The sequence below is a fragment of the Myotis myotis genome, unplaced genomic scaffold (genome assembly GCF_014108235.1).
Source record: "Myotis myotis isolate mMyoMyo1 unplaced genomic scaffold, mMyoMyo1.p scaffold_m19_p_2, whole genome shotgun sequence".
NCBI classification, from domain to species: domain Eukaryota; kingdom Metazoa; phylum Chordata; class Mammalia; order Chiroptera; family Vespertilionidae; genus Myotis; species Myotis myotis.
This window is the reverse complement of record NW_023416324.1, coordinates 32,215,649-32,229,438: the sequence shown is the minus strand read 5'-3', so window position 1 is coordinate 32,229,438 and position 13,790 is coordinate 32,215,649. Positions and strand designations below refer to the sequence as shown.

Below are 13,790 nucleotides of genomic sequence, written 5' to 3'. Positions count from 1 at the left end.
AGGAAAGGTCAGGGTCCAGAAATTCTGTGCCATTGGTTCAATTCAGTTCAGTCTCTGCCCTTATCCAGCTAGCTTAGCCCCTGCTCCTGGCTGCTCTCCCACAGTGCTGTGTTTCCATATCCAGTACTCCGGCTTGCACTTGGAGCCTGGTTGTAGTCCGCATGGCTGAGGCCCTCATGGCTGCTACATAGAGAGGGGAGAGAGAATGTGCAAACAGAGATGAAGAGGTAGGTAGGTAGGTTGGTAGATAGATAGATAGATAGATAGATAGATAGATAGATAGATACTGATTTGTTGTTCCACTTATTTATGCATTCATTGGTTGATTCTTGTATGTGCCTGGGCATCAAACCTGCATCCTTGGCATCCCAGGACGATGCTCTAACTAGTAGACTACCCAGCTAGGGCCGAAGAATACTGTTTTATAATTACTCTCTAATTTGTCTTTTGGTGGTAGATCATCTTGATTTTTATTTATCTTAACAGTGTATTTATTTCATCTCTTAAAAAAAGGATATTTTTGCTAAATATTGGGATTATTGTCTTCCAGACTTTAGAAAATACTATTCCATTGTCTTTTTGTTTCCTTAGTTTCTATTGTGAAATCATCTGTCAATTTTATTATTACTTCCTCAGAGGTATTCTGTCATTTTCCACTGGTTCCTTTTAAATTTCATGTCTTTGTTTTCCTGTAGTTTTATTTTGATGTGCCCAACTGTGTGTGTGTGCATTTTAAAATATATTCTGCTTGATGTTTGTATCTTGATACCTTTCTTTAGATACATTTTTAGACATTAACTTTTTAAATATTCCCTTGCCCCTTTCTCTGCTCTCCTTTGCAAACCCAATTACAGTGTTAGACATCCTATCTCTTTTTCCTCCTCTCTCAGTTCTCTAACTTTTGGCTTTCTGTGGGTCATTTGTAATTTGTTGATAAAACCCATCCATGGTGTTTAATTTTAGGTTATTTTATTTCTATGTTAAAAATTTTCCATTTGATTGTTTATAATGGTCTCTAGTTTGCTGTTAAACATTCTCAATCTTTTATTTTATTGAGCATATTAAGCATATTTTAAGTCTCAGTCTGATAAACCTTTTTTTTTTCTCAATCTCCTATTTATATGCTTTTATTTTCTGTGATCTCTTAGTTTTTGATTCAAATGCTCATTTTTTTCTACTGACTTGGTCAGTTTTCATTGAATGTCAGACTTTGAATATAAAAATTATGGAAATAATTTGAAACCTTAGATGAGAATTATGATTGTTTTAGCCGATTTCTAGAGAACACGGGCATTTCTGGATTACCTTAATTCAGATAGGATTTTGTATGATTCAGATTTATGCTTCAGTTACTAGTTGGCTGTCTTAGTATGTTTGGCCTGCTACAACAAATATAGACTCAGAGGCTTATTAAACCATAGAAATGTATTTCTCCCAGTTCTGCAAGTTCGCAAAGTCCCAGGTCAAGGCCTCAGTAGTTTCCATGTCTGGTGAGGGTCCATTTTCTGTTCATTGATGGCCATTTTCTCTCTGTGCTCTCACATGGTGGAAGGATCAGGAAAGCTCTCTAGGGTCTCTTTTATAAGGACACTAATTCCATTTATGCCCTAATTACCTCCCAATGGTCCGAACCCCAAATATTACATTGGGGGTTAGGATGTCAGCATATGAATTTTAGGGCCTACAAGCATTCAGTACATAACTATTTTTAGTTTACTCTTTACTCTTGCGGTTTATCTTTTCAAGATCCAGTTCTATAGTCTAGCTAGTTAATCAGGCCATTGTCTCTCCGCTCTCTTCCCAAGGCCTTGGTACTCCAATTTGTGTTCCTCTACTTCATGAGATTATTAAAAGCTATGAGAGAACAGAGGATTTTTCAAGGCGATGAAAATACTATGAATTATATTATTTATAATGATGGAAATATGTCATTATACATTTGTCCAAACCCACAGAATATATGCCACAAGGAGTAAACAATACGGCAAACTGTGGACTTTGGGCGATTATGATATGACAATGTAGGTTCATCCTTGGTAAAAAACAAAACGTACTCTTCCTGTGATGTTGATAATGGGGGAGGCTATGCATGTTTGGAGGCTGGGAATACATGGGAAATCTCTGTACCTCCCTGTCAATTGTGCTGTAAAAGTAAGACTACACTAAAAAAAAATAAAGTCTTTAAAAAAATCAGAAAGAAAACCCCACAGAGGGTGGAGGGTTAATCTCTACTATAGATTAGTAAAGCCACAAGAAACATATCAACAATATATATGTGTGTACAGACACACACACACACACACACACACACACACGTAGTCCACCCAACAATTACTTTGACTTTTAGATACTTCTAAAGTAAAGTAACTAACGTTTGTTTGTTATTCATTTGTTAAACTTTCAGATGATACAGCATTGTTTGAGTTGATTCAACTAGTTCCACCAGGTACTGTATTATATTTGATAAGGTAATCGACATGTGAGCCCATTTCAATGAAATGCTTTTTAAATATCTCATATTTTCCCCTTCTTCCCAAATTAAGAACAATGTTGAGTTTCTAGTATTGGTCCACTATGTATAAAATTGAATAAGTAGTAAAAATTGAAAGCAAAGAAAAAAAATCCTGATATTATTCTAGTCTATTTTGTGACTTCCATAAAAATTGTTAGGTTTTTGTGATTTTTCTAAAACTATATGCTTTTTTGATAGTCAGTTATCTGTTTTTATTTATTGACTGCTATTGGGAATTGAGGGAAATAAAACCTTACCTATTTAGCAAACATTACAAATCCCTAGAATAGGTAGAGTTACAATATGGAGGATAGTTTTATTTCTATTATTGATATCTATAATTATAGAAGAAATCTGTCTTAATCAAGTAGTTATTTATGTGAAAAATAGAAAACTGTATTTTATTGAAAACTAGTTACTTGAAAAAATTTGAATATTAAATATATACCTAATTCAGATAATAACAAATTCTAGAAAATGTCTCTATATATTTTTTCAATATGTAATCTAATAACTTACAGTGGCAGGTGGAAAAGAATGGAAGATAGAAAAAAACTGTAGAGATTGTAATTAAATTTCAGATCTGTGAATGTCATGGCAACTTGATACATTTACAAAGCTTCTTTTTCTAAGGAACCCACAGGTACTCATTAAATTTAGATGAATAGTCTCCCTTCTACAAAAGGGGGTAGGGATAATTAGTAATATGTGCTGCATGTCTGAATAAGGAAATGTGTTAATCTATTGAACATAACTTTAATTTTCTTTTCAAAGAATAAAACTGTGACCCTGAAGCAGGTATTTCAGTAAGGCGTCAGGCATTTATATATTGTACCTGATAATTTGGTTTCTAAATAGAATATTTTGTTATAATTTGAATCACAGGATATCTTTCTTGTAGTGGGTGAAACACTGTCTACCTATGAGGAAAATACACGAGATTTCATGTTCCCGGGTCCAAACCAACTTTCTGGGCACCATGATTCAAACCGCCAGGTTACCATGAGGAGGATTTCTGGCCTTCGAGTAAGTGCTTACTATTTTCTGAGTTGATTTGTGATGCAGGATCAGTGTTAAAAACCACCACAGAGCCCTCAATACCTGAAATGTGAGGAACTAATTCAAAGTTTAATTTGGTTTAAACATAAAGGTTTTCTGAAATTTTGGTGTTATTTTAAACATACTGAAATTAAATGAAAATAAGTCAACAAACCCACGCATGTACCATCCAAAATTAACAAGTGCTATTTTGCCTTATATTCACATTTCTCTCCTTTCTTTACCCCTCCTCCCACTATTTCTGTCTGTCTCTCTTCTCTCTTTTGTCCCCTCAAAAGAATGACCAGTAAACATTTGGAAAGATGCTCAATCTCATTAACATTTAAGGAAGTCCTAATTAAAACAACCACATGACTTCACTTGTATAGCCATAAAATGATAAAATTTAATAAATCTCACAATATCAAAAGGGTGAAAAAAGAAAACTCTAATGCTGGTATGCCACACAAATGGAAACAATCACAATTCAGAATTATTTAGTAAAGGCAAGGATTCTCATAGCCTATGATGTTCTAAATATATATCTTAGAGATATATTTTCACTGGTATACTGAGAGTCTTCTTAGGAATGTTCATGTATTGCACTGTTTATAATAGTGAAACATTGAAATGCTCTTTAGAAGGAATTTAGATAGATTATCATTGTATGTTCATGTAATGGAAATATATATTTGTAAGCTGCATTATGACAATAGACTCCCCATCCTTCTTCCAACTTCCTTCAGCTTCCATTGGATGATTTCAAAATATTTTCATCCCTGAAAATGTTCTTCTTTTAGAGAAGCTGAGGAGAGCCTCTGCTGTTTCAAAGAAGAAAAAAGCAAAAGTTATTTAGTTTGAAATAATCTGGACATTTTTTACTAACTTTATAATATACTAGAGTAATCTGAGTAAGGAGAGTGGGGTAATATATGAGCCAATATGGTGAATTAAGTAATTTCTCCTATGGGGTGAGTTTATGATATGCTCCATCCTAGGAAATAGCAACTTCCGCTTGCTGAAAGTACAAAAGTTGACTAATTAGCAAATCTATGGACACATACCTCCTTTGGGATATTGTCAGTGCCCATTAGACCTTCTGTACTGGGAAAGTCTTCAAAGATGTTTCAGCAACTGTCAAGAAACTTGCAATGAAAAATGTACCTGATTTTAAATTATGATCTTTTAAAAATAATTTAAAGTACTGTATTATACCAAACTGGCAATATAGACATAAGAACGTGGACCATTAACAGTTATCTTTCTTAATTTAATTTGAGTTATTTTTTTATATGTACAGAAGATATTGCATTGCTAAGGCAATATATAACGTGGGCCTTCTGGTTAATGGTGGTATGAAGAGAGAGGTTGGCCAATTCCTCTCTCCACACAAAATAAATATAAAACTGGACAAAATTGTCACAAACAGCAGTTTAAGGACACTGGAAGCTGACTGGCAAGGCAATTAAGACAAAACAGATCAAGAGTGTTTATGCTTGGTGTGGTGATGATCGGGGGGCGCAGAGAGAGAAGAAGGCATAGAGGGGATTAAGGGTGATGGAAAAAATTAAATAAGAGGGTTTATGCTTGAATAACTGCTAAAGCTTTGGGTAAAAATGGCAGGAATATGTGGCCTTCTTGCCTGGGACTGCTCCCACACCCTATGTGGCCAGTGAGAATTGTGGCTTTACCAAACTTGGGGCTGGGCAGGAAAATCAGCTTTTTTACTGCAGGGGTCAGAATTAATTTGGGGCGGTGAGACTGTGGTATTGTGATTTATAATAAATAAATATTTAGTCTTCATCCCCTTTCTGGTACAGAGCTCCTAAAACCCTCAGAATTTCTAAGTCATTAGATCATTGTTAATTAGGTGATTTATTTATTTATTTAAAATATATTTTATTGATTTTTTTTACAGAGAGGAAGGGAGAGGGATAGAGTTAGAAACATTGATCAGCTGCCTCCTGCATACCCCCCACTGGGGATGTTCCCACAACCAAGGTACATGCCCTTGACTGGAATCGAACCCGGGACCCTTGAGTCCGCAGGCCGATGCTCTATCCACTGAACCAAACTGGTCAGGGCTAGGTGATTTATTTTTATTGGTTTCAGAGAGAGGAAGGGAGAGGGATAGAGATAGAAACATCAATGATGATGAGAGAATCATTGATCTGCTGTCTCCTGCACACCCCCTACTGGGGATCGAGCCCGCAACCCTGGGCACATGCCCTGGTAGGGAATTGAACCCGTGACCTTCTGCTTCATTGGTCAACACTCAACCACTGAGCCACACAGGCTGGGCTTAGATGATTTCTAGAAAGCCTTTAGGTAACCTAAGGAAGAGAGTTGGAACTTTCAGCCCCACCCTAGACTTCTAGGGCGGTTAGAGGGGCTAGAGATTGAGTTCAGTTACCAATGGCCAATGATTTAGTCAATCATGTTTATGTAATGAGGCTCCATAAATACCCAAAAGGATTGGGTTCAGAGATCTTCCAGGTTGGTGAACATGTGGAGAGAGGAGCAGGAAGAGTGATGTGCCCAGAGATGGCATGGGAGATATGTATCCTCACATACTTTGCCCTGCAAATATCTTCCATCCAGGTGTTCATCTATATCCTTTATATGGTAACAGCAAACTGTTATTCTGAGTTCTGTGAGCACTCCTAGCACAATACTTTGCCGGGAGTAGGTACTTAAATGCCTCTTGATTGAATTGAATGAATGAATCGCATCTTATTTAGACTTCATAGAGTGACATTTGAGACAGCGTGATAATTTTATATATCAACTTGGTTAGGTTATGGCACCCTGTTGTTGGCCAAACAGTAGTCTAGGTATTACTGTGAAGATATTTGTAGATGTTATTAATATTTCCAGTCAGTTTATTTTAAAACATTGTGGACGGATCACGAGAATTTGCCAGCTTTGTTTAGTTCCACTTCATATTACACAGTGTTTTACAAGGTATCATATTTAAAAAAAGATACTCGCTTGTAAGAACATGTAATAAATAACTTCAAAATGCAATGGGTATTTAATTTTAAAGCGTGCATTTAACATTTATGTAAAACGTTTTCTGTGCTCGTTCAATAGAAACTTACCTGGCCACTGGGTAAAGCTAGCAATAAAACTACTGGTCTGTAATGTGTTAAGTGTAGGAGATTGCTCTTGATAATGTACCAGTAGGTGAACCTCATCCAATTAACTGAATGCCTGAAGAGCAAAAACTGAGGTTTCCTGAAGAATACGGAGTCCTGCCTCAAGACAGTAGCATAGAAACACTGCCTGAGCTCCCAGCCTGCTGGTTGGCTTATGGTATCAACTTTAGCCTGAGTTTCAGCCTGCCCTATGGATTTGGGACTTGTCTCTCTCTCTCTCTCTCTCTCTCTCTCTCTCTCTCTCTCTCTCTCTCTCTCTCTCCCTCCCTCCCTCCCTCCCTCCCTCCTTTTGGATTTAGTTTAAACATGAGAGGAATGCAAGTACTTTGTGGTACGAGGGCAGACTATAGTGGTTTTAAAACATGTCCACATAGTTTCGGTACTCCTCTATTGAAAAGTTAGCCTAGCTCCTTTATCTGTGCACTGTACTTAGTGAATCTAACAAGTAGAATATGACAGAAGCATGAGTGTTATACTTCTGAGACCACATCACAGAAGGACCCTGACTTCCTCCTTGCTTTGCTCTTGGATCACTGTCTTGGGAGAACTGGCTGCCATGTCAGGAGGACACTCAAGCAGCCTATGGAGAGGTTTGTTTGATGTGGAGCTGAGTCCTTGCTGAAAGTTAGAGAAGAACCGAGGCCTTCAGCCAAAGCTGTGAATGAGCTTCTCTAGATGCAAACCCCCCAGTCCCAGTAGAGCCTTCAGGTGACTGCAGCCCACGTGACATCTTGATTGCAATCTCGAGAGATTTTGAGCCAGAACGACTCAGTTCAGCATCTTACACAATCCTGCCCCATAGAAACTATGTGAGGTGGTAAGTGCTTACTGATGTTTTAAAGTGCTAAGCAATATGTTATCAGTAATAGATAACAAAGAAACATAATGGATATTATTAATAATAGATATGTTTGCAGAAAAACAATCGTTCACTTAATTTTTAGGCAAGTCAGAATTGTTTTTCTGTAGCGTGTGTGATGTTTGAAACTTCAAACTTAGTAGGTCCAAGGCTGGTTTTGTAGAGGACAAATGTAGGCACCTTTGATCAATTTCTGACTTCTATCTATATTAGAGAGAAGCTGCACTGAGAACAGAAAATATCTTTGAATGTTTTGGCGAAGGCATAACTTGCGTGCTTCCTAATATCTTCTCAGGTGCTTTGTGACTGTTCCTTTGAATTTCACCATTTGTCTTCACTTATCTCAAAAAAGTGAATAGATCTGAATGTAAGATGCATTATGGGAAAAAATGTTGGAGGAATCGGTATAGATTCCTCTTCTTATTTTCGACAACTGCATAGCCAGGAGCTATGATTTTTTTTTTTTTAACATGAAGAGACTAGCCAAAGTATTTCTTATTTCTGTAGTTAGATATGATTTTAGTTGTAAAATAAAAAGAGCTAAAATCCATTAAGTATTTTCATGTATCTGTGACTTTAATATTGCATCATAGTTTAAAAATCTTTAAAGAAATTTGATAGGGAAATACTTAAAAATAAAAAAGTGTATCATTTATTTCATAAAAGTAATATAATCAACTTGTAAGTGAATCACAGACAGTGAAACTGCTTCCAGCTAACAGTTAGCATCACTATGTTGTCTTTATCTTCATTCGGAAGTGCCAATGAATCCTCTGAAACTTGACAAGTGTCTGTTACTTTAGGTCATATTTTCATCACTAATATCTTTTTATAAAAAATTGAAATGTCTAGCCCCTAGCAGGTTTGGCTGTGGATAGAGTGTCAGTCTAGATTGAAGGGTCTCAGGTTCAATTCCAGTCAGGGGCACTTACCTAGGTTGCAGGCTCGATCCCTGGCCCTGGTCAGGGGATGTACAGGAGTCAACTAATCGATGTGTCTCTCTGACATTGATGTTTCTTTCTCTCTTTCTCCCTCCCTTCTACTCTCTCTAAAAATCAATGGAAAAATATCCTCAGGTCAGGATTAACAGCAACAACAAAACATTGAAATGTCTAAAAATACTTCTTTCCCCCCTCAGGGAATTGCTCCAAAGCTGGAATTTTCTACAACCTCAGTGATTACTGAATGTCTGATAAGTTCAAGGAAGTGCCGAACTCAGGTTAGTCACTTAAAGTATTTAATGGCTTAATTTATTTGTTCATATTTATGGGCATTTGGCAAACAGTATTATTATTATTTTACTGCAGCTGTTTTCACTTTTTTTGGTGAATCTTTAGTTTAGGTAAAACAATTATCATAGATTTTAGCAGTTTGGTTACATTTTTTTAAAACATTTTTTAACTTTATTTTTATTTTTGACATTATTATGGATGTCCCCGTTTCTCCTCCCCAACTTTGCCCAACTCCACCCACCCCCTGCTACCCCTTCCCGCTTGCCATCACCACATTGTCGTCTGTGTCCATGAGTTATGCATATATGTTACATATGTTCTTTGGCTACATCTTAATAAATGTGAGAGTGAAAGGTCTGCTACACATAATAGATGGTGCCAGGATGTTTTTTTTTTTGTTGTTGTTTTGTTTTTTTTTTTGTTTTTTTTTAAAAACAACAACTTTATGGGCCTTTCTTTAATGCCAAGAAATGAGGCTGTCAGAAAGATGTTGAGATCAAGACATCCCCCGAGAACTAAATTGGAGGCTTCTATAAATCTTACAGAGGATAAAGGTTACTGCAGAACGTTCCAAGGATACCTTTTTAGCAAATATGACTGAGGTCTCAGGCTGGGATATTGGTGTTTAGTGAGTTATGTTTTCTTGAGTGTCTCTAATTCCTTAAGGATTATTGCTCAGTTTGGCGACGTTACTGTTACTATCAGATCAAGTGAACCTTGGACACTCCAGCCTAAGTATCCTCTATATTTTTGAAAACTGCCTTTAGTAAACTGAGCTATCCGGCTCTTGTATTCCATTCTGGTCTAACTTCTTGAATCACCAGGGTCATCTTGCTACCTTGTCAGTGCTTATCTCTTACTGCCTAGGCATCACTCATATGTGGTTGCATTATGGCCAGGTTACAATGACCAGCCTGTGATGAAGAGCCAGTGATATATAAAGGCCTGAGGGCTCAAGCAGGGCAGGACGGGGCCTACGATGGAAAGAGTGGAGTCTTAATTTACTGCATTATCAGTTTTAGAGATTTGCTGAAGATGATAACTCTGACTTAAGCTAAGAAAGGTAAAATATAGTTATAAAATTACCAAAGGGATCATATTTTATTTAGCAAGATATTTAATACATCAGAGTTTGGCTGTAGTTATTTGCCTTTTTTAAATGCAAGCTGAAACAGTTGTTAGAGTTCTAACAATTTATACTTACTGAATGTAGAGATGTGCTTTTGACTTGTTAGAAGTTGTAAATTGTTAGAAATGTCTTACATGGACTCAGATAACATCTTTCTCTCCACATTAAGATGATATGCCATTTTAGAGGGTGGTTAAAAAAGTCTTTTTCTGTCTGGAGTATAGCATATACACAGAAAAGTACATATGTTCTAAGTGTACAGCTTGGTGGAAGAGACCTTTCGAAATGTAAAACTGTCCCCAGAGTCTCCTCTCCCCATTAGTACTTCATTGGACTTCTGAACTAACATTTTCCTCATAAACATTTGGGAAGACTTGTCTTAACATGCTATTTCAATATTTGTCATTTGTTCTTCAAACAGAGATGGAAGAGAATAGGCTTTGGTGTCAGACAGATCTGGGTTCAGGTTTTTCATAAGGCTATTTTAAAGGTTAAATTAGAGGATTAAAGAACTTGCCTGGCACATAATATTTAATTAATGAATTTTGTGGCTGTTACTAGGTTATTTTAATTAGGATAATTGGGAGAGATGAGAAGATAATAGTTGAAATATAAAATAGAAAACATTGTGTGGTGGGCCCAAAGAGTATGTACATTTACATTAAAATTATGAATGTTAACAGCCAGAATTGTAATCTTATTTGAACTTATTTGAAAATGTAATAAATCTACTTTTTTAAAAAAGTGAATATTAGTAACAAAATTTTAACAGCTTTAAAGCATCATTTTCGGATTCAGATATAAGAATAAGACAAACCACTTTTATTGTTAAGGGAGGAATCCATAAAATCATAAAAATTATTGAGATTATTGAGGTTTACAATGTTTATAAGGATCTTTATTTCTTTTGGCACATTTTCAAATTGGATGTTTTGTCACCAATTAGATTTACTGGAAAAAAAGAGCATATTATTGTGATTTTCTGGAATAAAACTAGTTTTCTACTTATTCTTTTTACCTACTGCAAAGTAGAATTTATTATTAGTTAAATATCAGTAGAAGCTTTATTAATGTTTGTTAATCTGCTATGTCAACTAGCTTTTGCTGTGTAAAAAGCTACACTGACTTAGTGGCTTAAAACAATGTTTCTCACAGTTCTGTGGATTGGCTGGTGATTCTTTTGGCCTGGACTGCCTAGGCTAGGGCTGAATGATCTGAAATGGCTTCATTCACATCTTTCTCAGTTGGCTGCCTTTTTGGTCCAGGAAGGGACTTTACATTGTTGGCAATTGGCTTTATTTCAGCTGGGGCAATGGCCACAGACTCTTATCATCGTGTAGACTAACTCAGCTCAGTTTGGTTTTACCACATAGTGGCAGGAAGGTACTTAGGAGTAAAAGACAGCAAGCATTTTTCAGGTCTCTGTGTCTCATGTGCTATTATGCTGTTGGCCAAAGGAGCAAGCCATTATGTCAGCAGTATAAACAGCACTTGCGTTGAGTTTTATTGGCATTAATAGGATGCATTAAGGAGTGAGGAGACTTAGACAGCAGGTATCTATAGTAGATATACCACTATTTACAACTTCCTCTAGTAGTACTTAACATTTAAAAAAATGAAAAAAGAAGGTAGGGTTAATTACTTTAGCTTTGGTATAATAGGAGGTGGATAAGTAGGAACTTTACAGCTTTGCTATAAAGTGGGTGATCATGGGCTCATCTGGGTCTGGAGGTACGAGGTACTAAAAATGTAGGAAGGTCTCGGGGAACGAGGTCTAGGGACTGAAGGGTTGAGAGGGCAAGTAACAGATTCAGGGAGAATAAAAGAAGTAGGTTGAGGAAAAAGTTTTGGTGAGCAAGGGATTTCAGAGTTTGGGATGCAATGGATCTGCATAATGATGAAATCTAAAACAAAGAACTAGAAGATAATTAAAGCTGAGAAATAGAAAGTCTCAGTCCAAGGTCTTAGAAAAGTTCATTGCTTGAACATTTTATTAAACCTTAAAGGTCCTTTCATGTGTTGCCATTCCTGCCTTTGTGAGTCAGTGTGATGTCATAGAGGTAGATGAACTGGGGATAAGGTAGAAAAATTCTGAATTACTTGTCGAAGTCACTGAACAGGGTGGGAGAAGGGCCAAGAGCCAGTGACGATGAAGAAATAATCTGTTGCTGTTGGTTTGTATGAAACTCATGGACTTATTTTTTCAATTAGGAAAATATATTTTTTTCCTGTTTATCTACTTTTAAAAAATATTTTATTTTTCTCCCTTTTATTTCACATTTTTATTTTATTTTCTTAGAATAGATACCTTTAGCAAATAGGGAAGGGGATTAAGAAAGTAGAAAGTGGGATAGGATTGATGGTTTTCTAAAGTGATTAAAGTTAGGAGGACATTAAAGATTCTCAACTGCCCATTTTTTTCTAATATTGGAAAGCTCATAATTCTAGAAAATGAGTGAAGAGGTCTTATTTACTTGTAACCCAACTTTTAATGCATTTATAAAGCAGAGACTAAATAAAATGTTATCTTAATAATGCAAAAAATTTAGAAAGAGTCACATTTAAAAAAATGTAGACTGATAACTAATTTTTTAAAAGATAGAATGCTAATCATTAAAGTTTCTTATATGTCTTTTATACATTTTTACTTTTATAACAAATGTGGAACCAGAATTAAGTTGGTACAGTTATCTGTCATCCTCCTATATAATAAAAGGGTAATATGCAAATTGATTGAACCACAGAATGACCTGTCGCTATGATGCACACTGACAACCAGGGAGCAGACGCTTAACGCAGGAGCTGTCCCCTGGTGGTCAGTGTGCTCCCACAGTGGGAGCACTGCTCAGCTAGAAGTCAGGCTGACAGCTGGCGAGTGCAGCAGTGGTGGCAGGAACCTCTCCTGCCTCTGCAGCAGCGCTAAGGATGTCCGACTGTAAAAGGCACAGGCCAGGCTGAGGGATACCCCTCAACCCCCCAAGTGCATGAATGTTGTGCACCAGGCCTCTAGTTGAATTATAAATTTACTAGTGGCCCAGTGCATGAAATTTGTGCACATTAAAAGGGAATTAATTAGAGGAAATATTTTAATATTGCTATTTCCCCTTTCTCTATAAAGGGGGGGGGGGGCGCGCAGCCTCAGGTCCCTGCTGATCACTTGTTATGGCTCGTTACGGGAACCCTGCCTCTGCTGTGAGTGCAGCCATCTTGTGCTATGGGAACCCTGCCTCCACTGTGGGCACAGCCATCTTTTGACAGCTTGACAGAGTGAGGGTCAATTTGCACATTACCTCTTTATTATATAGGATAGTTTGGTGGAGATCTTAAAATCCTAATCACCTTGTATAATTTAAGTAATACATTTCATGAAAACCTGTTCTTCAGATTTTTAAATGTATACTTCTATATATTTATAATCATAGCACTCTGAATGAAACTTATTTTAATTGTTTTCTCAATAAAGATCTCATAATAAATTAGACATGTGTATTTTTAACATTACTGTAAACCCTCTTAAATTATATATCTAATTACTTAAATACTTAATTATAAACAATAAATCAATGTTAGCATTAATTTTTTTTTTTAGTGTACTGAAAAATAATTATTCTGACTTTGTTTCCTAGATTTTTCAAATGATTAAATTTTTGGTTTTCATTTTCATAAAGTACTTGTTAAACTTAGAAGGAAGTTTCATATAGTAAGCTTTATTGACTTCTCGACAAAGAGTTTTCTAGGAGAATTTGGGTTTGACTTCCCTCAGTATATGCAAAAATAAGAAAGACTGATCTAATTGGCTTTGATAGAGTATACTGCTATAAACTTATTTTTAAAATATATATCTATTTACATTTATCTATCT

General features: G+C 36.2%; 1 protein-coding gene across 6 annotated transcripts in view; it reads left to right on the top strand.

The window, feature by feature from the left end:
• Positions 1–13,790, top strand: part of SPATA6 (spermatogenesis associated 6) — a 56,842-nt gene that overhangs the window by 19,544 nt on the left and 23,508 nt on the right. For 5 of the 6 annotated variants that reach the window (XM_036350656.1, XM_036350653.1, XM_036350654.1 and 2 more), the window contains exons 4-6: positions 2,405–2,446; positions 3,414–3,538; positions 8,706–8,786. In XM_036350656.1, the coding sequence (XP_036206549.1) occupies positions 2,405–2,446; positions 3,414–3,538; positions 8,706–8,786 (248 nt within the window). Of the gene's footprint in view, positions 1–2,404; positions 2,447–3,397; positions 3,539–8,705; positions 8,787–13,790 lie in introns of all 6 variants that reach the window. The other variant, XM_036350657.1, reaches the window with a different exon arrangement.